Here is a 26,910-nt window from a genome sequence, read left to right on the forward strand (position 1 = left end):
GAATTATCTCATGCAATTTCTGACTAACATTAAACATAATCCTTCTTTAGTGAAACAAGTCTAGGAATTGTGGCCCTCAATTAATACCACATAATTTTTAAGAAGTCTATGAACATGATTCCATGTCTCTTAAAAGGGACGATATGCTAGCTATAGGAAAAAGGAGGAAGAAAATATCTGGGTTTTTAAGAATAAAAAATTGCAAAGAATCATGAGGTCAATGAAAGTGTGCATGTGGAGAAGATCTAATATCTTTGTTCACCATAAGGATAATACCTTACCACCATCATGCAGGCCAAGAGGTAAAATGACTTGCTGCTACAAATCAAGGGATCTATTAGGGTGTTATGATAAGGTTGGAATTATTATAGATGAAATCAAAAGCAAAAACAGTGATGAGACATTGGAGAACGGTTAATGCAATAGCTTTTGATTTTAATATTCTAGAAATTGGAAAAGGAAAAAACAAAGAAGAATAAGTAAAGTGACAATAGACTCCAGCTCAGACACTCGACAGGAATAATATAATCATCCAAAATATCTTAAATCATGATCATAAGGTTCTGCAAATTATTTAACTACAAAATTAATAGGGATATTGCATGGTTAAATTTCTGTCTTTTTTTTTTTTTTTAAAGAGGAGTTTACATACAGAAGCAAAGAAAGAATGAGATATATACCTGGAATTAATTCCTTCTTGTTTCCTTCAGGCTGTATACGATACCACTGAATTGAACAAGTTGAGATATCTGGAGCAGTATCTTCTCGAGGAATAATATGTAAAGATGAACCTAAACTTTCAAGACCTTCTAGCTCATACAATTGGTTCTTGTTTTCCTTAAGCGTTCTGCTCCTTTCCAGCTGCAGAAAGTGAAAAGGCAGTGGTCAACAACCAATAATGATCAAATTCAACACAATGATGCCTTACTGTTGCATATCAACCAATAATGGTCAACGCATGTTCAGTTATTTAAAATGAATTTTTCTTGACAGATTCACCACTAGGAATTTGTTATATTAAATTTCCACTTCAAATTTGTTGCAGTATGCAAATATTGGAATGAAAAGTTGTGACAGTTCCAAGTTATAATAAGGAGCCACTAGGATAATTTGAAGCTAAACACTAAACTCAGAAATTCAGTATATTTGACCAATTAAAGGTGGTAAAGGGGGGTTCTTCTTTCAGCAGAATGGGAAAAAGTTGTCATAAAGTCCCATGACTCCCATCCAAGATGAATTCATAAGGAAGCCAACAATTTTTATCTCAGTTTGTTGGCACCTCCCCCCTAAGGGGTTGCTCTCGAAAGAGGTCCAGAGTTCAAATCCTGGGTATTGCTCAAAAGAGATAAATTCATAAGTGGTTTGACAGCAACTTCAGAACGAAGAAATCGGTAAGTTAGCAAGATGCATGGATTTGGCATCCTGTGTAAGAAATAGATCCTAGTAAATCTGCAAGGTGGTGAATCAACATAAATTCTACAAATTGTAAAGAGGCTACTTTGGGGGTGACGGAACAGAGCTGTGGTTTCTTTTGGAGTATTGACATCAACTAACAATTATAATGACCAAAATGATATGACTAACAGAATTGATGAGAAATCATTGAAAGGGAAACATGTTTGATTCAAAACAAACAGCAATAAAAGCTCAACATATGAATTGAACTAATTCAATAATCATTGCAATGATCTGAGTTGGATTTCTAATCTTTGAACTACTTAGACGTAAAGAAAAAATTGAAAAAAATATCCAAAATATAAATAGAAAAATCATAGCAAGATAACAAATAGATAAAGAAAAATATCCAAAATCCCATACTATGTATGATAGGAACTCTTGAACAACCACTATTCATTGAATGAACCATCTCACATGATCATGCATGTGAAGGGAAAGCTTTCAGACAAATTCAGAATGCCTAGAGTTCCTTACGGTGCTGAGTTTCTTCCCCGTTCTTACCATGTCTGTTTCAATCCCGACACTTTCATGGCTTAGACATGGACCGTGGGTGAAAAAAAGGATGTCTTTTTCCTTAGAAGTTTTACTAGATATAGATACTTGCATGTATGGAAAGATAGATCTATCAAATTAAATGAGTAATAAAACTTATCCGTTATTAGTGGCTCCTAAGCATTCATCTATTGTAATGCAATTTATTTTTATGCCCAACTCTTAAGTGGTTTGACAGAAAAGGGGAGAAGAATCTTGCACAGCTAACAATCATCCATATAGTCCTCACACATACTAGTTTGTTATGAGCAATGATATGAATATATTTTAACTTTATAAACTAACAGGTGAACTGAGGCTTGTCCAAGTGGTCAAACCCCTTTCTTAGCAACCAAAGGCTCATGGTTTGATATTTGGGTGGTGTGTCCCACAAGTTTGGACCTAAGTAATTGTAGTGTGCTCTCTCTCTCTCTCTCTCTCTCTCTCTCTCTCTCTCTCTCTCTCTCTCTCTCTCTCTTCCCCATAAAAGGGAAAAATGAAATAACAAGAATACCTAAACTACCACTAGTAGGATTTTTTGGTGAATAATGTACCTCTTTCCCAAGCTGAACAGAAGACATAGACTTCTCTGCATACTGAATACGCAATGCTTGAAGTTCATGTTCCATGTCCATTACCTACAAAATGTGTTCAGTCATCTCATTAACTGCAAACACAGCACATATGGTATTCAAATACAATGCCATTAAAAAACAAGAAGCTAACCACGAAAAGGATGTTCACATAGTAAATATGTATTCAAGAGAACATCTTTGGGGAAACCAAAAATAATGGACTCTGGTGTTAGATGGTACATTTTAAGAAAAAAGGGGCTCCAGATTATAATTTGCATTAAGTTGTACATATACAAGGACATGGAAAACTTACCCTGCTGGGCTGATGTAGCATTTTGATTCTTCGTGCCTCTTGAACTTCACTCATCAATTCTTGGAAATCCTTCTGATTTTGATGAATAAAATATAAAAATATAAATAAAGACACCAAAATCATAGGATGACTAGGAAAAGCAATTAGCTGAAACAGTAGGCAAGTAAAATCTGGTCCACAGAAGCAGTTAGGCGATTGAAAGACCTACAAATAAAAATAATTCAAAGGCTACTACATCTATCTTCGCTGACTTATTCTTTTATCAATTTATGAAACAGATGAGAAAAAGGTAAATCATAATAAATAGAAATCCACAAGACTCATAGTTTCATTTTTGGCTCTCTTTTGTTAAGTTTGTGACTTCAGCACAATCATAGCTCTAAACCTGCTCAACTAACAGTAGTAAATATAGTTCATGGATGAAGTAAAGTTATTGAACTAAAATTCCTTGTACGTTTGAAGTAAATATATGAAACTTGTCATGAGTGTCTTATAAAATGGTAATTCACTGCAAAAAAAATTACGTTTTCAATTAAGGCGTCATTGTTGGGATGCTCTATGCAGTGTTATTACAGGAACCAAGCAGCTATTCTGAACTCTGACCTAATCGAGCAGCATGTCAGCAACTCAAGGAAAAGTAACACCTGGCATAATATAAGCATCAAAAATAATTACGATACAAAAATAAGAAATTTGACTTCATGAAGGTTCAAAAAATTGAGTTCTAGTTCCATCTTCGTGTCTAGCTCAATTCTCAAAATACATGAAAGCATCTATCTGCACTTGCCAATGTAACCAAGCGTCTAGGAACATAGCAGAGGACAAAACTCACAATCCACTTAAGGAGCTACAAATGCTGCTTCCTTCCACAGCCAGAAGTTCAGCGTTCAGTAACTAATCACATGGAATAAAAATTTGGAATTCACGGATGTAACAACTCAGGATCTCACCCAAAATTGCTAGCCAGAAGGTATTATTTGAGTTTCTTGATCCTGTATAGGTACCCAAGATTTATCCAGCGAATAACCGATGTGAGACTAAATAAACGTCCTCCTCGCATACTTTCCCCGTTCAAGCCTTGATGTCCTCGTCAGGCAAAGGATTCAAATCCATTCAAATCTAATCACAAACACCACGATCGGCTCGTGGTTAGGCCCAATGGATCCGTGTTGCAGTGTCCCCTAGTCCACAGGTTATGGGTCAGGTCTGCTCTGATACCATTTATAACAACCCAGGATCCACATCGGCTAGAGTCGTTTCACAGCCTGGGCATATGAGACGGGTGTCTCCAAATCTTGCAGACGCATTTTGGATGGAAAACAAAACCGGGGAGGGGTCTGAGCAGTGCATTTGCATGCGTGCAGGCTCCGAAATCGGACAATATCTAGCAGGGGAGCCTCGTGTTCTCCCCTCATGTAGCCTCCACGTGGGCACTGGGTGTCTCACGTGCCCCGCGCAGGCGGGGGCGTAACATTTGGTATTAGAGCCGAGGACGGCTCTAGTCCGAGGGTGGGTTAATGAAAAATTTTACATCGGCTAAACTCGTTTCAGAGCTTGGGCATATGAGGCGGATGTCTCCAAATCCTGCATATACATTTTGGATGGAAAACAAAACCAAGGAGAGGTCTGAGCGGTGCGTGTGCGCGCTTGCGGGCCCCGGAATCGGACAATATCTGATAAGGGAGCCTCGTGTTCCCCCTCATGTGGCCCCCACGTGGGCACTGGGTGCCTCACGTGCCCCGTGCAGGCAGGGGCGTGACAAGAAAAATCTCAAAATATTCTCAAAATCTTTTGCAATCAATTTAGCTACAGCACCTGCTGCACTAGCTAATGCCCACCCTTTCAATAAAAATAATATAGAAGCAAATAAAATTTAAACAGAGATTCGAAGATAAAAAATAACTACAAATCAAATATTCTAGCTGCAAGTATGTACAGAAATAGAAACCATGGGACATGCAATTTAAAAAAAATGACAAGTACAACATACAAAATCAGAACCATTGAGGGCCTGTTTGGCATAGGCCTGGGAGAGAGTTTGTGGGGGAAGTGAAGGAGGGAATGGGAGAGGGAGAGTGCAGGGTCAAGGGACCTGATCCCCATAGGATTAAAAGGAAAAAACCACTTAAGGTCTGCTCTTTAATCCCATAGGGATGGGGGGTCACTTCCTTTCCCTTCCTTCCCCTATAGTTGTTAAGAATATGGATAATCCTATTAGCTAACCAGCATTAAATGAGCTTTTAAAGTCAATCAAATGGGAAGATAATAACAATTTTACCCAGTTAGATGCAAGAATACCCTTATCCCTTTTCAAGTGTATGGGAATGAAGGAATAATATTAAACGAAATTGGTATAACTCTCATATTTGTATATAAAGATCAACGGATGGATAAAGAAAGACATGTATGTGATGTAGATTTTATTATATGTTGACCTTCATGCCCCCTTAGTATGGTGCTTTAGTGGAATGCATGAAAAACGAGTGTTACTCCAACTATTTGTGGTCAGTTTACATGACCCTACTCTTCCTCAATGTATGCATCCAGATTTGGTCACTATGTTGCAAGAAAGCAAGAGTACCCTTCATTCAACACAACCATAAACTTAAAAAGCCTTGTCTCATCTATCTATGATCAACTTTATGAATTCTTCTTTGTTTCATTCCAAACAAAGGCTACATCCTCTTCTCATGCAAGGCTTTTTAAATCCTTTTATCACCCCTTACAATTTCCCCAAGGTTTCCTTCAACATCTGAATTGGACATAGGGGACCCTTTTCTCAATCAGGCCTCCTTGTCTTTCTTGCACATGACAATGGCATCCCATTTCATTTCATCACCTCAATTACATCATACTTCTGTTACCCACACTATAGTCATGAAGAAAACATGGAAATAGCTAAATATATTTCCTGTGGATGTCTTGCTCTATGTCAAATTAGTGATTAATGTGAAATTTGTTGCCAACCATATCTAAGCAAGTTACTCGTAAAGTTAACAGAAACTCAGAAATCAAAGGCACCATCCCATCTATATGCTATGGGCTGAATGGATTTAAGTTCTGAGCTACAAGGTTTAAGTTAAATAGTACAACTAGCACTTTACATCAACCGATAATGAAAATTAGTTGAAATTTTGGTAGAGAGAGAGACACACTTGAAATGAAACCTAGAAGGCAAGCCAACATGGAAATCAGCCTTCTTGCTCACATAGTTCTAAACACATGCCATCACTGAGCAGCCTTAAAATAAGTTGTCATTAATAACTCAAATGCTATGTAATGATTAGTTAGAGTTTTATCTTTATCTGAAATAGTTTTCTTGTTTATCATGGAGAGTTCACATTTATGCTTCTTTTATCTTCAGGACAATAAATATAAAGTAGCTTGTTCTTACTTGCTTTATCTCAATGGAAGATATGCAAGGAGGCAAATAAATCTGGCAGAAAATTTTGTCCTTGCTCATTCTTTAGCATACTTCATTTTTCTCTTAGCCATTTTCTACTAAATGACAACGAAATAGGGTTGTCATTTGATCTTAGGTTGCTAATTCATTGATTGATTAAAGGTGAACCGAAGTTTATAAGAAGAAATGGTAGAAAATGGTAGCTTTGCTGACAAGGAAACAAAAGCTCAAGATCTAGCATGTCTAGCTTGGAATTCTACCTAGAAAACCAGATAGTGAATTGAAACAATGTAGAGATACCTATATAAGTATGAAGGAAAAGCCTTGTATAAATGAGCATTTCAGAGATGAAAGATACCAAATGAAACATAGGAGGCACATCACTCAATTCACAGGCAACTACTGCTGTTATATTATGCAATCAACAAAATAACAGGAAACTTCTTTTTTACAAATGGGGCAAGAAGGGTGGCCACCTGGCATGATACAACAGGCTGTTTTTTAAGTCATCACGGCTGCCCTCCCTTGAATGAACAGCAGTGGTTAACCTGGGAAAATATGGATGGGATGGGTTATGGGTTGCATGTGCATGCTCCTACATCATCTTCCAAATGATAGAACTGTCCATCATCAACATAAGGTACTCCTTAATGTCTCAGTAGTTAGGAAAGTTGGCACTTATCCAGTGAAATGTATTGAATAGATGAAGACCTAAATCATAATCTATGAACTCCATGTTAGATATTTATTCTTCATGGAATAGAATACAAATTTCACATATTAATCTATGAACAACTAGCCAGAGCAACTGCTTCTCCTTGAGAGGGAGGAGGACTAGGTAAATGGATAGGTTTGGCTACAGAAATGGCAATCCTGCCTGTGAATGAGAATGATTAGGTACAGATGTTGACATGCAAGCCCAAGAAAATAAAAGGACAAAAATGGAAAAAGTGATTCAGTAACTGATTTGGCAAGCCTCAAGATTTCATTGTTATCCAAATGATAACAGGTCAAAAGATTTGCTAGGTCAAACTGAAGAAGGGAAATGGACATGCTGTCCAGAAATGTAAAACACCAATGAATATGAATGGCATATACGAAAGATGCAAGTATCTGCTGCATATAATTTCATGTGATTGATATCATTATTAGATAAGAACTGCAGGAAATCGCCTTTTAACTTGTGTATAGATGACTGGCTATTTGTCTGGGTGTAAAAATATAAGGGATTAGTATGGTCATCAGAGCCGATAACCTTTTCAGCTCAGAAGGATTAAGGATGTTTTGTGAAGATCCATGTTGTGGGGATGAGGAAAGCACCTAAAAGCAAGCATCAAGTTTCTTGCTTAACAAAAATAGTGGTATCAGACAATTCATCAAAAGCCGCAGGTCAACAAGTTTTGTTTAAATCAAACAATGTGAAAGTTTCCAAGAAAGTTGGAGATCTCTGGTGAATCGATAAATTATTATGCATAGGAAGCAGATAAAGGTCATCTACATCCCAGTTAACATGAAAGAAGTACATCAATCAAGCATGACACAGCAAGAAGCTTCAGCCTTCATGCTTGTTTGTGAATTCTATGACAAGATGAAAACTATGGCAATTCAGAAACTTGTTGAGGACCTTTATATGTGGAAAAATTTGTAATACCTGCTAGCTGTTGATTTGGCAGAGGAACATATAAATTTTTTTTGTTTTTGCTCGAGAAAGAACTTTTTATTTCACCGTTCCACTCGAAACAGCCATTGAAGTTGTTTCATTCCAATACTCATGTTTCTAAAAAATAAGCATCTCAAAGCAGAACCAAGGTCTGCAACCTCAATACTGGGTACGGTACCTGTACGTTACTGGTCATGGTCTGCCGTACCGGCCGGTACGGGCCGGTACATACCAGTCCGGCCTGGGACTGGTACCGGATCAGCGTGGAATCTAGTACCGGTGGTTTATTATTGGAGAATCGGTACGGGACTGGTACGAGACCGGTACGGACCGGTACGTGACCGGTACGAAAACGGTACGAAAATGGTACGGATCTGTATGGGAATAGTTTGTACCAGTCCGGGCCGCCACCGGTACGCTGACTGGTACCGGTACAGCGGACCTTGTTACTGGTTGGTATGTTAAGGTCAGATATAGTAAAATATGCATACTATAGTAGGACCCTCTTTTCTTACTTTTTATCTCGGTACCGTGCGAAATCAAGTTGTATGGGTCAATTCAAGTCGGTATGGTATAGTATGCACCCCGCTTGGGGCAGTATGGGTTGGTTTAGTTCAGCACGAATCTGTTTGGATCGATATGAGGCTTGTATTGATTTGATAGAAATTTTCACACCGATTTTGACCCAGTATTGTATAGTATGCCCCAATCTAGGCATTTTGGGGTCGTACGGCAAACATTGAGTAGGATCTTTCTTTCATTTTTCATCAAAATATATATGGATGCATCTCTTACCAAATTAAATAAAAGCATTGAAAATATTAAACAGTACTAAGAGCATATAGAAGTCAAGACTGATCATAGAATTCGTTGCTTATTACCAAGTGTCAGATATAAATCAAGGTGGCTCTCTGCTTTTCCAAAGGCATCATCAAATTTGATTACAACATCTACCCTATTACTCAATAACAAAATGTTGTAGCAAATATGTACAATAAACATTTGATAGAGACTAGTCTTCGGTAAGAATAATTTAGATATTAGTTAGAATGTCTATGCATATTGGGGGATATGATATTCATCTTGAACAACCATGAATCTTCTGTAGGTAACCTTCTGCATGCCTAGTTGCCTTCAAGGATGAGGTCTCTAATCATGCACTTGAAAGTTTCTATACATGTTTCCTCTGTGTTGGTATCAAAGCCAATGAAGAAATAGCTTGAAGGCAGATAATCACTTCAAGGAGAAATAAAGAGGTATCACAAGATGATGCTTATCGACTGAAACAATAGATAACACGATATAGACTACAATATTTTAATACTAGATAACACATTCATCTATGAGATCAAAATTACATGCCACATATAGACTGAAACAATACAAAATCCCCTAAGAGAAACATACAATACAAAATCCCCTGAGAGAAACATACACAAATCAGATATGACATAAACTGATCAATAGTAATTTGAAAGAAGAGAAATGTCCAGTCATTGGTTAGAGTTAGCAACTTAGCTTTTCCAAATACATGACTAGGCCACAATAAGAGGAGAGGATGCATGGTTCATCATACCGGTACATACCGTCCTATACCAAGAATACCATACCATACCGGTACTAAATCGAGACCCAATAATAGGGCATTCTAAGTCTTAGTGGACCCCTGTACCGAGTATACTGACACTATACCAAGATGGTACCAGTATGGGATACGATACCACGATGGCGAACCTTGAGAGAAAGTATGTCAAAGTGGGGGAATATCTAATTAAAAAAGCAAGCCGCAAAATAGAGCCATGTATTTTGGACCATCATACTAAAAACTGTGATGTTAGCTCAGCTATACTGAATATTTGATTAAACAACAAACAATATAATCATCATCCACAAAATGAATTAAAAGTAGATAGCAAAAGTAAGACCAGATGACTACATTACAGGAGATGTTAGCCGAACCTGCTTCTCTTTGCTTCTGGATAATTTTTCATGTTCATGAAATGCTTGTAAAACTCTCTGCACTGCAGCTCTAGCACTTTCAATTTTTGCATGAGCACAAGCCCTTTCCTCTTCAACCAACTTTTTGGCATCTTCAGAAGCCTAGAAAGAAGATGAACTTCTTAAATCTAGTAGAAACTCATCACTAGAATATGATAAAGATAACTCTACTGCTAGTTATAAAATAGAAGAACTTAATGGTATTGGAACTTAAGGGTGTTGACTTGCCTTTAGTGTGATTCTATGACTTGTCCAGCAGATTTTTTTCTTTTAATAAAGAGCCATGAGTATGACGGTGTCATGCACTGTTGTAAGATGTTTTTGAATGAATTCCTTATTTCTTCTCTATTCCTCAAACTTGTATCACCAAGGATTGAAATCCTAATATTGGTACTTGTTAGGTAGGGATCCCAGGCCAGTACCATGCTAGGATGGGTCGGAATGGACTGGAATGATCATTAATAGTAAGAATGAAGAGAAACAAATTAAAAAAAGAAAAAATGTCCCATGATGTCAGACCATCCCAATTGTCTCCATCCAACCAATACCAACTGATAGTTGGGTTGTCCTGGTTCATGAGTCACTTGTTATCCTAGAGGCATTCCGGTATAGTTCACTTGTCGGAATGGTATATACAAGCACTAGACAGCAAGACAAACCATGATGTAAATCCTTGCATACCACTATCCATATTAGAACAATTATAAGAGATTTTGACCATGTATCGTAGCATTGTCCATGTATATACAACACAAGGTCACCTACTTTGCATATATTTGTGTAGATATACGACCAATAACAAGTGCATCTAATAGGCTTGGCCCCTCATTGGACAATTGCATCACAAAATTGCAAAATTTGATCCTTAAATTAGATGATACCATACAATGAGATCAGCATTCTAGGCATTTAAAATAGGAAAATTGTATAAAAATTTATTCAAGATGCCCATTATTGACAAATGTCCACTTCGGAATGTAGCTTTCAACTCTAGCTTCCATACGAGGTGAGAAGGCAATTGTACCCTTTGACTCATGAAAAACTACGAGATGGCCATACTTCTATTTCTATCCCTACTCTATAAATAGGGAAATCTCTACTTTTCTTTTTTTAGCAATTTTGATTATAGAAGAGCATATACTTTTAATGCTAGTAGTGGATGCCCACTGTTTTTTCAAGTAGCGAACAACACTGGTGCTTTAACACCAATTAAACAAATAATATGATGATGCGGAAAAGAAAAGGAGGAAACATAATTTGCCCATCTTCTCCTCCATTCTTTCCATCCAAATGCACTAAAATTGTCAATATGCCACCATGAGACTCTATCACAACATACCAACTACCACACCAGTCCAATGGGCCAACGCCCTACCATACTCCTTACTCCTTAGCATCATCAACAAAAGAAGCTCCCAAATAAGATGAACATGTGGAGTTGATGATGTTTGGTAATGGTGGGGTGAGGCGAAAATGGCATATAGAGAGAAGGTCTAAATATCTAGATGGTGGGGACCGAGGGGGTGGCAAGAGGGGCCCCAAACAAGGAGAGAGAGGGAGCAATCCTTGTCAATGACAAGTTGGTGGATTAGAGTGCAGAGGTGCACTAAGGAGGTGGCAAAGCAATGGCTTCTATCAGGGTCAAAAGCAAAATAGCCATCGGACTAGTTGTGATTGGAGATAAAGAGGATGAGGGCTAAGGTTTGGTGATGGAGCAGGGGGAGGAGGTGCTAATTGGAGCTCTATGATGGCTGCTTCCTGCCAGGGTGGTGATAGTAGCATTATCGCCTGATAGCAGAGGAGACTAAGGCTGCAAATAGGTCGGGTTGACCCATGACCCGACCCAACCCGCCCCTGTTAGACCCGACCCGGACCCGAATTGGAGGATCTGCGGGGCCGGATCGGTCCTAAAATTGGACCCGTTCTATTTTCGGGTCAAGTCTGGATTTACTGAATTCAGACTTAACCAGACCCGAGAGACCCATATATAACATATTAAAGTATTACCATAAATAATAAATAAATTGGCTAAAAATTTGTTTGCAACTTTGTACTGGTTTCCCACACGTAATGTTACATTAAATGGCCATTTGACTTATGAGGTAGATCAACTAGCCACGTAATATTACATTAAATGCCCATTTCACTTCATGAGGTAGATTAGCCAGAGCATTTATGGCTATAGGTAGAGAGACATAAAGCCAGGCCTCTCAGAGATAGCTAGCGGCTAGCTAGCTGACCCAGCCCACCATACATGGGTTCGCGTTGCAGGAGCTCGTGGCATTTTTCTTTTCCGCTGGCATCTGGAGCTCACATTCTCAGCGGCGTCACAGTCTTCAACCGATTTTCGCATCTCTTCTCCGATCTCCTCGGCCCCATACCCACCACCTCCCGATCCCATCCGACCACAATAGTGGAGAAGGAGAAAATAAAAGAAAGGAGAGCGTCCGATCTTTTTCTTTTTGTCCTTCAGTGAATCAGGACAAGATGGGGCTAGGAATTAGAGGAGGAGGATTGACGGGTCTCCACCTGGCGCTGGCCTTGGCGATGGCCTCTCTTTTTGCCTCGCCCACTCGATCCTTCCGCTTCGATCTCCAATCGGGCAAACCCAAGTGCATCTCCGAGGACATCAAGCTCCACGCCATGGCAGTTGGCAAGTACAACATCGTAAACCCCGATAACTCCAGCCCCCTTCCCGACTCCAGCGGCGGCGGCAGCCGGATCGGGCTTTGGAGAGGGTGGCAAGGAAAAGGACTGAAGCGAGGGACCCGACCCGACCCGGTCCGACCTGATTTTCTATCGGGTTGGGTCTGGGTCCAAAATTAGGATCCGAACAAAAAAACGGGTCAAATCGGGGTCACTCAGGACCAGGTCCAACGCGACCCATTTGCACCCCTAGAGGAGACTGATGGTTTTTCTCTGCCTTTTTTATTGTTATTATATTATTTTTAAGCCACCTTGGAGTTTTATCTTTCTGATCCTTCTTTCAGCGTCAGATGGCAAGACCACAACTGAATGAGCATGATCGGTAAGCATCTTTCTGATCCTTAAAGTTTTCGGCGACGCATTTCCATCTTTGTGGCCTACCTATAAGGATGATCGGTAGTTATCAACTGAATGAGCATATAGTTGTAAAAGGGTAAAAATTGGATTCATACCAGTTTACTAGTTTAAAGTTCTTTTTTAGTAAGTGTTTACCAATTAAAAATTTGTAGTATAAGTTTAACCGGTTTACCTTAAAGAACCCCATCAATATCAACATATTAAATAACAGGTGTCAAGAAAGTACAGGAAAGGATCACGGTATTTAAAATTTCTATAAAGAATCAAATCATTTCTTATGACTTTGACTTCTGGGACCCAAATTCTAACATTCACTCACCTCCAACTTTTCTTGTCAAATATCATAGTTTTTAATGCCAAGGGATAAATTGAGATAAGCATCTTTAAAAAATTTTAAAGTATTTTTCCCTCTAAAATAACGCTAGATACTTATTAGGTCAGACCATCCAAATCTTTAGTAGTTTCCAGTATCGTAATAAAGCATCAACCATCCTTTTCTTGCTTGTATTTTCCCCTGAACCAATGATGAAAGTTATCATAAGATTAGATTCAAGAGCTCCAATAGCTATCTTAGTTTGAAGGGGATAAATAGTTCAGGAATTTTGTTATTGGTTTAATTTCATTTTTAGTTTATTACTTAAGATAGAGAGTAACTTAATATAGATGGTGAGCCTTGACACAACGATAAGGCTTTTCCATAATGACCTGGATGTCATGGGTTTAAAATATGAAAACAGCTTCTCAACATGCAAGGGCAAGGCTGCATACATCTAACCCTTCCTGAATATTGCAATGGTAGGACTAGGGTCCGCCGAGCAGACCGAACCGGTGTACTGGTGGGCTCTAGTACTGGTTAGAACCGGTGCCGAACCGAAATCAAAAAAAAAAAAAAGGCGATGCGCACGCGTCCGCGTTTTAGCCACTCTGTGGCATTAAATGCCCCACGCGGCCCTGCGTGGGTTCGCGCTCGCGTGCGGTGCCGCATGGGCTCGCTGCCTTGCACGAGTCTCCTCGCGGGCGCGGAAAAACCGGGCGAGCACAGGGAACCGCGTGGGATTGATATTCCTACACATGGAATCGCGTGCGGGACGAGTGATTCCCCGCTCGCGGGCGCGCTCTCCTGCATGCAGAAATTTTTTTTTCTTTTTTTTTTTCCTTCCCTTCTTCCTCCTTCCCGAATCCTCTCCTCCTCTTCTTTCTTCCCCTCTCCTCCTTTCTTCTCCTCTCTTTCCCCCCTTCTCCCGCGAGCAAGGAAGGAACCATTGGGAGGGCTGCGCGCACGTCGGGGTGCTCAGGAGGGGGTCGGCCCGAGGTACGTCAAACCGTCTTCTTCTTCTCCTCTTTCTCTTCTTCTTCCTCCTCTTTCTCTTCTTCTTCCTCTTCTTCTTCCTCTTCTTTCTTCCTCTTTCTTCCTCTTCTCCTCTTTCTCTTCTTTCTTCTTCCCCGCTCGGTTCCGGCCCTGAACTATTTTATGTGGCTGTACCATACCGGTGAGGGTAGGGCTGGTTCAGCAGACCTTGGGTAGGACCGTCATGCACTAGCCACCCTTTTTAACTTAGGCTATATTTTCAGTAGGTTTTTATGTCCTATTTTAAGAATATTCATGTTTTCGGATCCCATTTAGGTATAGTTGAGATTGTGTTTTGAGGAAGCTTTAATAGTTTTCCCTTTGGGGTTAAGTAGAATTTGAATTTTGCAGCTGTTGGAAAGTTTTGATTTCCGTTTGTTTTAGGAAGGACTTAAGCAAATGGTTAGGAATAGGATGTTTATAAATGGGGAGGTCCACTTCTTCATGCAAACAGAATTTATTAAGAAACTGATTTAAATGTTGTTTCCTATTGTGTCTGGTTTTGCAAGGTAGGTGTGAGGCTTTCAAACCCTTGGTATGAGGCCTAAGTTTCTTAATGGTGGGAGACTACTCGATATTAACTGCTCCTTCCTTCCCCTTTCTTTTTTTTTCTTTTATTTTTAAGTCTTGACCTTTCTTTCTTCTAATCATTCTTGACATACATACATACATACATATATATATATATATATATATATATATATATATATATGCATGTATGTATGTATGTATATATATATATATACATGTATGTATGTATGTATATATGTATATATATATATATATATATATATATATATATATATATATTTCATTGTTTCCTCTAGTTTGCATCAATGTTAATTTTTGTTTTATAAGAAAATCAGATTTTTCAAGAAAATTCCATAAGGTGCTTGATTTTGGTATTTAGAAAATGGCGTGTATCACTAAAATTCAAATTTAGGTCCTAGAATCCTAAACTTAGGTTAGATAATAATCAACCGCCACCTTTCCAAAAAAATTAACTTTCTAGTTCATTTTTATATAAAACTCAGACATAAACCTGAAATTTAAGTGAATTGTCATAACAGCTCTAGTATCCCAAATAATAGGTCTCCTAATGTAGTCTGGTCTGCCCTATGTCAAGACATGGTAACCTTTTCAAGAACGTCTTTTAGAACTACATTTAATCAAGGTCTATTGAACAGTCCTGAATCGCCTAGTTTAGGGAATACTGAACCAGACTGATCGATTTCTGGCACGGTTTGGTCCATCGGTTCAAAATGGTAGGAGGAGGAGAGAAAGGAAAAGAGAGAGAGAGGGGGAGGGAGAGAGGGAGAGAGAGAGCGAGAGGGAGGGGAGAAGAGGCCAAGAGAGAGAAGGCTCAAAAGTCCACATCTTGTTGGCAGGGGGTTCCCCTATTTCGTTTCAAAATAGAGGATACCCTAAATGTTTTTTTGAAAATTTCAAAACAAGGGGTTCCCATGTTTAGTTGTCATCTATGCTTCTAGGTTTGGTGCTTAACCTTCCAAAGAACAGTAGACTATGGGAATTTAAAAGGTCGTCACAAGTATCCAACTAGGCACCTAGGCAGTCCTGCATAGGCATTTAGGCAGCCCTACCAACTAGGTGCCTGACACTTTCCAAGTTAGTAAGTGAAGTGGCTGCCCTACACCTAGGCGGGTTCCTAGCTGCCTACCGGCTACTTTCTTACCAGGAGGGCACCTATTTCTTCTTTTTATTTAGCACTGTAAATTTCAACTGTCTTTCTATATATATATATATATATATATATATATATATATATATATATATATATATATATATATATATATATATATATATATATATTATATATATATTATTATGAAGTGTATTTATCATATTTTTGAGGGTAGATCTTGACGCATTGGTAAGGATGGTCTATTATGACCACGATGTCCCAGATTCAAACATGGAAACAACTTCTTCGCAGGCAAGGGTAAGACTGTGTGAATTCGACCCTCTCCGATCCTTGTGCATTAGGACATCTTTTTTTGTTTACTATATATTAATTTGAGATTTATTAATGAGTCATGGAGTATATTTTTCAAATCGATTTAATATTGCTTTAATATCATGGTTATACATTTTGGGTCTTCTCTCATCTAAGGATGACCATCCATCAAGTTACTGCCATCCATGAAGTTTCTCCTAGTCACTTTTTACTTCTCCATCATGAATAGCAAGATGATCTTGAATAATGAACAAGAGAAAGGGGGAACCTAGAGGTTATGGTTATTATATTTGTGATAATTTAACTATACAAGACTATAATATTCAAGTTAATAAATTTGGAAAATTTTAACTTCAAAAGCCCACCTAGCCTAGGCACTTTGCCTCAGCATTTAAGGGAGTCATCACCCAGTCCTGGTTGGGCATTTTGACAACCCTTGGACTCAAAAAAATGTTTTGGGTTCCTTAAGAAATATATGAAAAATATTTTTTCAGTTAAACATCATCATTAAATCAAATTTACCCTGGGAACATACCATAGGAAGGTAATATGATCATCATTTTCTTGAAAGAACCTCTCGAAACATCTCATTTGATTGTGGAACAACATTCTCATAGTCAAATGCACTTTTCACACCTAGAGCAATCTTATTTTGTTTGAGTTGCCTAATTGTTGTGCTTGTTTTGTGCTTTCATGGAGGCCTAATTCTTTTACTTGCCTTGGGGCATTTGATCACTCTAGATAACTTCTAGTTATTTCATTTCAATGGAGATCTATATGCTTATAAGGTACAAGATTTGGATTTTATCTCTCACTTGGCACAAGCCAATCCCTGTAGCCATTCCAATGTCCTCTTGCACTATCACAATCCCCTAGAGACTTCTCGCATCTTCTTGTAGCCATCTTGCTTTACAATTGAGGACCTAAGCGATTGATCATCTCCTTTGTACATCAACATATATTATACTCATGAGCATGTTTTGATCCACAAAGATTTCTCTTTATTTAACCAACCACAATGAAGCCCTTGGACTTTTGTCTGCATCATTGATAGTGAGAACTTTGCAAAGGTCTTCACTAGAGGGCTACCTTCCAAGCAGATTGTTTTGATAGTGATACTAGACAACCACATAAAATAACTATCTCTAATAGCATGAGAAAGATGCATTACATTTCACAACATCTTGAGAAAAGAAAAATTAGAAAGGGGTGTAAAGTTAATATTTATTTTATCTTAATAAATCACCTTTATCTATTGTACATCTAAGTAAATTTATCCCTTAAAAGTAACCTCTTAATGCATTTTAAGAAATGTTTAAACGTGATATTTTCTAATTTTGTTCTCATTCTAAGAATGCCACTTGTAGCAGAAAGATTTTGTACCCTATAAAAAATATTCATTTCAAAATAAGCTGAAAGTTTGTTAAGTAGAATATATTATAATATAAAGAAATTATAAATTGTTTAGAACCACTTCAGTAGGTTTGCCTATTTACTCATACTATGGCTGAAAAAAATGATAACAACCTACAATTTCGAAGACCTCTACAATATTAGTGGAGAATATAAAAAGGGGCCTTTGTTTGAAGAAAAGCGGCACAAGTTTATAGCAATAAATAGAAGTTCAATTCATGGTTAACCAAGCCATCGCAGATAGGGTAGTTCGGGGTGGATGGAACTGAGTTGATCCTGAACCAAGATGGTTCTGGCTTTTGAAATGGGTAAGAGGCCAACTTGTATGAGCTAGACCAAACCAAGCCGAACCTGATCGGTTCCACCTAGTTCGCTCAAGCCAAATTGAGCCCCATTATAGGTGTCCCTCATCCCACAAACCATCAGCCATGATACTCAATCTATCTCCTTTTTCTCTCTCGAACTCTCTTGACTGGCCTTTGCCTTCATCGTGGCTCCTCTCTGGCATCATGCTACCTAGCATCCCACTCCCTGGCTTCCCCCACCAAGTTGCAGCCTACATCTCCCCTTTGTTGCCGCCCGAGACTTTCAAAATTAGAGTTGGGCTTGGAGGGCATCCCTCCTTGGCATCCCCTACCAAGTAAATGTCTCCATCTCACTAGATCCACCACCACTTTTAGATACCCCTATCCTTGCCTCCCTCCATCCCTCCTTCCCTCTCTCTCTAGTGAAGACTAGGGCTACCGACACCTAACCATCATGGTGTTGTGTACCATGTGTTGATATAGTACCGTACTGTATTGACCTGATACCTAGCCAAAATAGCTTATTGTACAGATACTGCTAATCTTAGTTTAAAAAGGTTTATTATACCGGCGCGTACTGTGTCATATAGGTAGTGGAAATGAGACTTGGGATAGGGGGTTTGCCGAGTCTCAGTATACTGAATCGGCACGTACCGGCATGATACCAATGCAGGTTCTAGTACTAAGATGGCAAACCATAGTTTAAATCAACTTTTTCTAATCTCCTATAATGTATCTTTGGTAGCTTAATATGCAATTGTGGCATTGTTGAAATCAGTTCACAAGTCAAACAATTTTTCCTAAGAAATTGAGAAACAAATTCTTTTTTTATTTCCATTCAAATAAAAGCAAATTTGTCTACTATTTTATCCATAAGCCTAGTGGACATAATTAAAATTGTTTATGCCCAAACTTAATTCAATATAGTTACCTAGGACACAAAAGCTTGATCTTCCAAATGCTCTTTGCCTTAAATGTGCCATACTTATTCTTCAACTTTACATCAAGGCCCTGTCTGATTCCTAGACAACTTTAACCAAAAATATGTAAATAACTTTATTCAAGAAGTTACTTATTCCTCATTAATCATGTAAAATTATTCATCCCCTCCCCACCAAATAAATTTAAGATGGTTAGAGCCAAGCATAGTTTGCTGTATCGTACCGTACCGGATGGTACTGGACGTACCATGCCATACCGGTTTGGTACCGATACTGGTACTGGTGGCATACTGACACTCAGTACGCCGAATGTACTGCATACCGTACCATACCGACACTATACTAGTGTGGCACTGGTATGGGATCTGGTACGGCAAACTTTGAAGCCAAGTAAGTACCATAAATTTGGTTTTCTGCTATTCCGAATCCCAATAGTATCTATCATTATTGGGGCTTCAGGTATGCAAAAAGGTATTTATCTGAATAAACCTGAATAGAGCCGAAAAAGTAAACTTTATTCAGGTTTATATGGGAATGAAACAGGGCCTAAGTATGATAAAGCAGAGGGCTAGAGTAGGGAATGCAATTGTAAGTAGTTTTATAAGATCCAAAGAACTATTTTTATTGGAAAGGAGGAGGAAAAGGAAAAAAAGGAGAAAATGGCTTACCTACATTTTGATGAGCAATATTAATCAGATAGAATAGTTATTAAATTTAGATAGAAAATGTTAAGATTGAGTTGCTGAATGTTACACCTTTGTGGATATAAGTGACAGAAGCATCAAATAGTACACATAAAAATTCGTGTGCGCTACCTTTTTAAGCAAGATTGCTAATTTTTTCACTTCTGATTTCTCCTGAAGCAACTCTCCTTCACTTTCAGCCAGCTGATCCACTAAAATCTCCACCTACAGGAAGTGCGCATCATAATCAAGTTGCACTCTACAGAAATGATAGCAAAAGTGGCAGCAATGACAACAGATTTCTCATGAAATTGAAACAGGTTAGGATGTACAACAATAGTGAAGTATGAATCCTCAGAAATTCACTTCTTGACATTTCTAATGAGGAATCTCCCATAACAACATAAGAATACAATGCACATAAGAAATTTGTTCAAAAGATCTACAAAAATTTAATTCTCACTTTATTTTACAAAATTCTCTTCAAGTAGTCTTGTTTAATAAAATCAACAAATTCCATAGATGTCAAAATGTTCACAAATCATGAGTGTACTGTATCAACATCTCAGTTTACATCACAAATAGAATAAATAAAATGAACCCATCAAATATTAATCTTATATCATCCTTCTGAGAATGAAAGACAACTGTCTTCTTCAGTTATATTCAAGTACTTGTAGTCAAATAAATAAATTTGAGAAACAAGGTATCAAGTAAAGGAAAAGAGTAATTCCGTTGTGTGAAAAAAATGAAAGACTGAGACCAGTTGAACATTTTGGTGTGATGCTAGGCTTCGACCTTCGTATGTTGTTTTGTTTTCGATATGATGCCTATTGTCATAAAGTATAAATGCAATGCTTGCTTATGCACAGAAAAACTGTTTATCCGGCACCAGAACTGAATGATGTCTCGTATAGCAGAAGAGGAGATTAAATTCATATACAGTGATGTAATAAGAACAGAAAATGCTATATAAAATACAAAGTTACAAACCATAGAAATTGCCTCCTCAACTTCATCTTTATTTTGGCCCACCATGCGACCCTTTAGTGATTCAAGTACAACCATCAATTTCTTCAGAAGGACACCTCCATTAGTCACTTCTCTCCACTTGGCCTAAAATCCAAGCAAGATTACATTTTAAAAACATGTGGAAGGGTAATTTGTTCACTAATAAGAACAGCACCTCAAAAGACTAAAGAGAAGGATAACAAGCAGCGAGTCACTACATGAGTACAATTTCCACATTCCAATATATATGATTATATAGAGTCGTCCAAAAGGAAAATGAGATGAAGAAGAAGAACAAGAAGAATGGTCGAGAGAAAAAGATTACATCAGTTCCAAATCAGAGAATATCAATTTAGTTACTGGTTGCATATCTTTCATGTCGCATATCTTTCATGTCAAAAGGATACAAGATTCATAATCTACAAAATTAAAAATATTACAAAGAGACAGCGAACATTCTTGGATTCAAGATTCATGGGCAAAACCTCATTAGACAACTTCGTGGCAGTGTTAAGACCCTTCTCAAATTTCTTGGCCAGGTCACGAACAGAGAGACGCTGACGCCGCTCTAGTAGCTCAGCAGTCTCTTTTGCGACAATCTCTTTCAAGGATGGTGCTTCAGGCGCTTTGTTGGGCTCGACAAGTATATTATTCGCTCTTATCTTGTAATTTGAGAATTTACTAGAAGCAAAGTTCACGTTGTATGTCACAAAACGAACTGCCTCATTCTGCATTTTCTCTCTAAAATCAAGCATCATTTCCCCTGCACCAAGCACTTTCTTTGCCATCATTAGTGAAAAAGGAAGAAAGAAAGAAAGAAAGAAAGGAAGAAAAAGAATAAGAAGAAAACAATATTGAGTCATAAGTAGCAATCAGACAAACTTTCTAGAGTTAAAGTTTAAAAAGATCATAATCAACAAGAAAAGAACAAAACTTCCAACTGAATTTCTTGAATAAATAAATCCACATTGTAGACCTCTGGGTTAAGAGTAACGAAAAACTAAATAAAAGTAATTACAAAGAGAGAAACACCAAAAAACAACTAAAAATACACACTGGTAAACTTTGTTCACATCCATGAAAAAGGTGAATTCGCACTGAAAGCACTGATCTTTTCAAACTAGAAAACCCCTTCGCTTCCCAAAAACTCAAATCCAACAATCTAAAAAATTAAAACTTGAAAGAAATGAGCTCGATCACGGTACAACTATAAAACCAAGAAAACATTGCGGGAGATTGAAATCAATAGCAAATCAAAGAAAAATCCATAACAAGCTAAACTAGAAAGCAAACCCTAGCTCGAGAATCTTCCAGCACTCGACCAAATCAGCACACTTACAGGTCTATCTATAGATTCTTGAACTGATTCTGTCTTGATTAGATTTCTTTCCCCGAAGCCTCTTTTACCTTCTTTTCTTTTCTTGGATTTCTTTCTTGCCTACTATAAAATATGGGAAGATTTTGGAGATTTTATAAGGGAAGAAAAGAAAAGGAGCTTTCAACGTTGCTTTTTCTTCTCTCTCTCCCCCCACGCTCTGACAAAGCGACCGGAGGACTGCTTTTCTGATGAAGCGAGAAATGAGCACGCAGGAAAGAAGTTTCGGCTCAAAATCCTTACCGGCTACTTTTGGCGGGGCCCACAGTGTCCAGCTCATCGTTATTCTTATTTTCCTACATGCGGGTCCCACAATCGGCGGCTTTTCTTCTCCCCGTTGTCCGGACTCGGAACTTTCAAGGCTACTGCCAATTTGATACTTGCTTGTACCTTCGTACAGTGGTATTCGCCGGCACATATAATTAGCTTGGCCGGAATAAATAGAGCTGACATGGCAATAATCCATGGATTCGAACTGAAGAACAAGGATGGGACATTCTAGGAGCAAGCTTAATATTTTGCCACGTGTCGTCCACGTTTTCATGAAATCAATTGATGGATGGCTGTTGTGGTACGAAATAATTATTTTTTATTTAAACAAATTTAATAATACATGGTTGCTTCAATATTATATACTTTATATTAAAAATAATGTAAAACTTTAGATGGCATGGCAAATAAGAGAGACTTTAGATCTAGGGGGCAGGATGCAAAAGAGTACTACTCAATTGAAGATCTGACATCAATCTTAGCCCTTTTGCACGGATCAAAATACCGCTTGATTCCCCTTTCGATGCGTGAGTAGGCATAGAAGATGTAGAAGATGTGAACTTGCATTTATCAAATTTGCAGCGATCCAAGGTATAATCTCCCTCAATTCGTAAGCAAGTGGCTCTAAGAATCTATTTATTATTAAAAATAGTGTTAATTATAAAAATCTTTCGGTGTTTTATGTTTATTATATTTATATCTAATGATTTGTAAAATATATACTTATACCCAATCAAATTAACAGTGTAAGTATATCCATTTAGCTCATATAAAAAATCAAAATTGCCTCTTTGTAGAGGAGGATACATATATTTTCTTATATCTTTAAGTGGCTGTTATGTCATATAGGGTTATTTTGGTTATTTTCATAAATTTTTCTAGCATAGCATTTGGGTCCCATTAAAAATTAAAAGTTTGACTAACATTCTGTTAAATTATGAATTAAAATATTAGATTAAAAATAAACCTTATAGGAGTAAGCATAGATTTTTCATATTATTAGGTGTAAATATCATTTTCCCCTAATCTCGGAGAGATTTTTGTAATTTACTCTAAAAAAAAAATAAAAAAATAAAAAGTAAAGAAATTACATGGTTGGTAGAGACTACACAGTAGATTCAGAGAGTCAAGATGAGCCCCACCCACGGCATATACATACATGTATATATACATATACATATACATATATTACATACATGTCCATGTATGTAGTTATATACATACATATATACATATATATATATATACATGCATACATATATATATATATATACATATATATATACACATACATATATACATATATATATACACATACATACATACATATTGTTGCTGGAAATTGGACCCGGGGGCAATCTTCGGTCGAGGGAGAGGGAGAGGGAGCGGCGAGTCACCACGGCGGGGTGGCGACCAGTCGGCGGGCGGCGTCCTCTGTCTGGTGTGATCGGGAAGAAGGAGCAGCTGGTCCTCGTGGCGAGGCGGCGATCCGTCAGCTGGCGGCGTCCTCCGTCTGGGTGCCTGCACACGAACCGGTGGCCGGGTTTTCCGGCGCCGGCCCTCCGACGCTCAAGTCAGGGAGGGGGCAAATAGTGTAAAAAGAGAGATAAACAGTGTCTGTAGAGTGCATCAATCTTCCAACCCCCTCCTGAGAGGCCAAGGCTCCCTTTTATAGGCGGGGGTCGGTTTACCTGCGATGTAACAGGGCGAAGCCGTAGTACGGCTCAGCATGTTGTTCAGGTCGGCGCACGGTCAGGCGAATTATTGCACTAATGTCGGCGGTGAGGGCGTCGTACAACCCGAACTAGCACGCTACCAGGCGAATTATTGCATTGGTGTCGGAGGTATGGCCGAGATCAGAGACTTATCATAGTCGACTAGACTCTGCTGGGCTAATTTGCCGTGGAGAGCTGAGAGTCCGTAGATGACAGGAGCCATGCGCATTAATTGTGGAGTAAGCCGGAGATCCGCATTTATTGTGGAGTAAGCCGGAGATCCGCATTAATTGTGGAGTAAGCCGGAAATCCGCATTTATTGTGGAGTAAGCCGGAGATCCGCATTAATTGTGGAGTAAGCCGGAGATCCGCATTTATTGTGGAGTAAGCCGGAGATCCGCATTAATTGTGGAGTAAGCCGGAGATCCGCATTTATTGTGGAGTAAGCCGGAGATCCGCATTAATTGTTGAGTGAGCCGGAGGGTTACAGCGGCCATGCGCAATAAATGCCAGAGGGGCGTCAGGGTATGGTCCTCGGCCGGACCTCAGAGGTGCACGGCCGTAGTAGGTGGTTGACAAGAGTAGACCTCGAACATCGGGGTTTTTCTTAGATCGAAGGTCTCGAGGTCAGTCGTCTTGAGGTCGGGCGTTCCGAGGTCGGACGCCGACTTCGGCCGTCCAGGGTCGGAGGTTGTGCGGCTTCTTAGGGGCATTTGTGTCATTTGGGGGAAAAATCTTATTCCCCCCAACACTACCCCCCGACTTCCGAGTTCGAGCGGCTTGTGGGCTCGGACGTGGGAAGTAAAGTCTATTGCTAAAGTTGGGGGGCGAGTCTCGTCCGCACCCTTGCGCTTCTCGGAGTTTTCATGGTGAAACCTGCGCCCTTTGACGTCTCGAGGCTGCTTTATTCAGCGAACTTATGATGAAGCCCGCATCATTACGCTTCTTGAAGCGGGGGTGGCGTCTCTTGGATCGCCAAGGTCGCTTTGTGCGGCGGATCCATGATGAGGGTCCTCGAGCTCGACGAGACGGCGCCTCGATCCTGTGGTCGAGGCTCCCCGTTCATTAATGAGTGTGCCGTTTTACGTTTCAAAATGGACACGCGGCATGATCTGAGGTCGGACGTTTCCGACCTCGTGCTACTGGATCATGGATCTGGTGAGTTGGAGGCTACGTCGGGGCTCCACGTGTCTCAGGGCCTTATTAAATGAGGGGAGCGGGGGTGGCGTCCGCCCGTTCCTCAAGACGATTTGATTCTGCGGACCCATGATGAGGCCCCGAGATCCGATGGGATAACGCTTCGATTTCGTACCCGATTTATTAATCCGGAGTGAATACGGTGCCTCGGCCTCCGAGGTCGACACGTGGCGCAACCCGGTCGGGGGATGGGAACCGACCCTGTTGATCTGGGCCGTCAGGGGGGTCTATATAAACCCCTCGAGGTTGCCCTAAAGGTTTTATTTGGCTGCCTCTTATTTTTGTTGTCTTTCTCCCTTACTTCCTTCCTCAACCGAACCTTGCCGTTGGTGCCCGGAGCGATTTCCGGCGATGTCCAGTAGGTTTTCACCCTGTTTTATCTAGGGTTTCCTTCCTTTCTTCCTCCCCTATCTTCAGTTCCCCTTTATTTTTCTGTAAGAATGGGTTTGGGTCCCGAGGAGGTAGGGTCGAGTCTGTCAGAGGAGGAGCTGGAGTTGATCCGCTCCCATTTTTTCTTCCAGCCCGGGTTTCGCCTTGAAACTGCGGGCCCGGAGGACAGGGTGACGCAGCCGCCCCCAGGTCGGATCGCGGTCTACCGCGAGATGCTCTGGGCTGGCCTGCGGTTTCCCGTTCACGAGTTCGTGAACAACCTGCTGGCCGAGTACCAGCTCGTCCCGGTGCAGTTGGCTCCGAACTCGTGGAGGACGATAGTCGGGTTCTTGTCCCTGTGCCTCGGGCACGGGATCCCGATCTCAGTAGGTCTTTTCCGCCGGTGTTTTCTGTTGAAGAAGAATCCGGCGGACGCAGGGTGGCTATACTTCGCCTTTCGGGGCGGTATGTCACTCTTTCAGGGCGCCCCTTCCTCGATTCATGAGTGGAAGGGGAAGTTTTTCTTCCTGGCGTCCGAGGCGCCTTGGGGGTTTGACCCGACGTGGGGGCACCCTCGGTTGAAGGCCCTCAACAAGCTCTCCGAGCCCTCAAGGAGGGAGCTGAGGACCCTGGACTTTTTGCGAGCCCTCGGGAGGGGCAACGACCTGACCGAGCTCCTGCGGGAGGACGCCCTAGCAAGCGTGGGTCTGAGCTCGGCGCGCCCCGAGGGTAAGGGTGGTTAAGTTATTTTCTTTCCTTGTCCTTTGCTTTTACTGCCATTGGTCTGACACTTAACGAAATTTTTGATTTCAGATATTCCCCATATGCCGACCAGCAACACATCGCTTTTTTTCCGCCTGAGAAGGCGAGAGGCCGAGGCCGGGGGGGCCATGCCCCAACCTCGGAAGAGGGCGAGGTTGGACGGCGCTTCGACGTCGGCCGGGACGAGTGGCCCCGAGGCGGGGGCCTCCACAACTGACCCGAGGCGGGCGCGGGTCGTCATCGAGGCGGGTCCATCGGCCCCTCCTTGTCCCGCCCCTATTGCCCAGCGGGAGGGGCCGTCTACGATCCGGCTGCAGCGCCCAGGGCCCGAGCCGACTCGGGGCCCCGAAGCGAGCGGCTCCGGGACCTCGGGCTCGGGCATGCCGGGACCTTCCCGGGTCTTCCGGGAGGAGTCAGCTGAGCCGGGCTCCCCTATTCCCGAGGGGAGCTCGGCCATCCATGATGCCGAGGTCGCACGCTCCGTGTTGCGGCGCGCGATGCTTCCAGCGGACCGGGCCGAGTTCCGGAATATTTCGCTAGAGGAG

General features: G+C 40.3%; 1 protein-coding gene across 14 annotated transcripts in view; it reads right to left on the reverse strand.

Moving 5' to 3' along the window:
* The window catches only part of LOC103721857 (stomatal closure-related actin-binding protein 1-like), a 31,169-nt gene extending 8,904 nt beyond the window's left edge, over positions 1-22,265 (reverse strand). For 2 of the 14 annotated variants that reach the window (XR_015975061.1, XM_039120278.2), the window contains exons 1-8: positions 22,017-22,265; positions 21,163-21,440; positions 20,660-20,782; positions 19,799-19,891; positions 9,900-10,040; positions 2,878-2,949; positions 2,544-2,627; positions 681-861 (exon numbers count right to left, since the gene is read on the reverse strand). Coding sequence is in view for 11 of the 14 variants with exons in the window: in XM_039120278.2 (XP_038976206.1) it covers positions 681-861; positions 2,544-2,627; positions 2,878-2,949; positions 9,900-10,040; positions 19,799-19,891; positions 20,660-20,782; positions 21,163-21,435 (967 nt within the window). In the remaining 3 variants the exon portion in view is untranslated. Of the gene's footprint in view, positions 1-680; positions 862-2,543; positions 2,628-2,877; positions 2,950-9,899; positions 10,041-19,798; positions 19,892-20,659; positions 20,783-21,162; positions 21,671-22,016 lie in introns of those variants that run through there. The other 12 variants (XR_005514320.3, XM_088715255.2, XM_088715259.1 and 9 more) reach the window with 10 other exon arrangements.
* Positions 22,266-26,910: the final 4,645 nt, after the last annotated feature.

The sequence above is a fragment of the Phoenix dactylifera genome, chromosome 2 (assembly GCF_051530095.1).
Source record: "Phoenix dactylifera cultivar Ajwa chromosome 2, Ajwa_hap1_PhDact_Kaust_v1.1, whole genome shotgun sequence".
Classification (NCBI taxonomy): domain Eukaryota; kingdom Viridiplantae; phylum Streptophyta; class Magnoliopsida; order Arecales; family Arecaceae; genus Phoenix; species Phoenix dactylifera.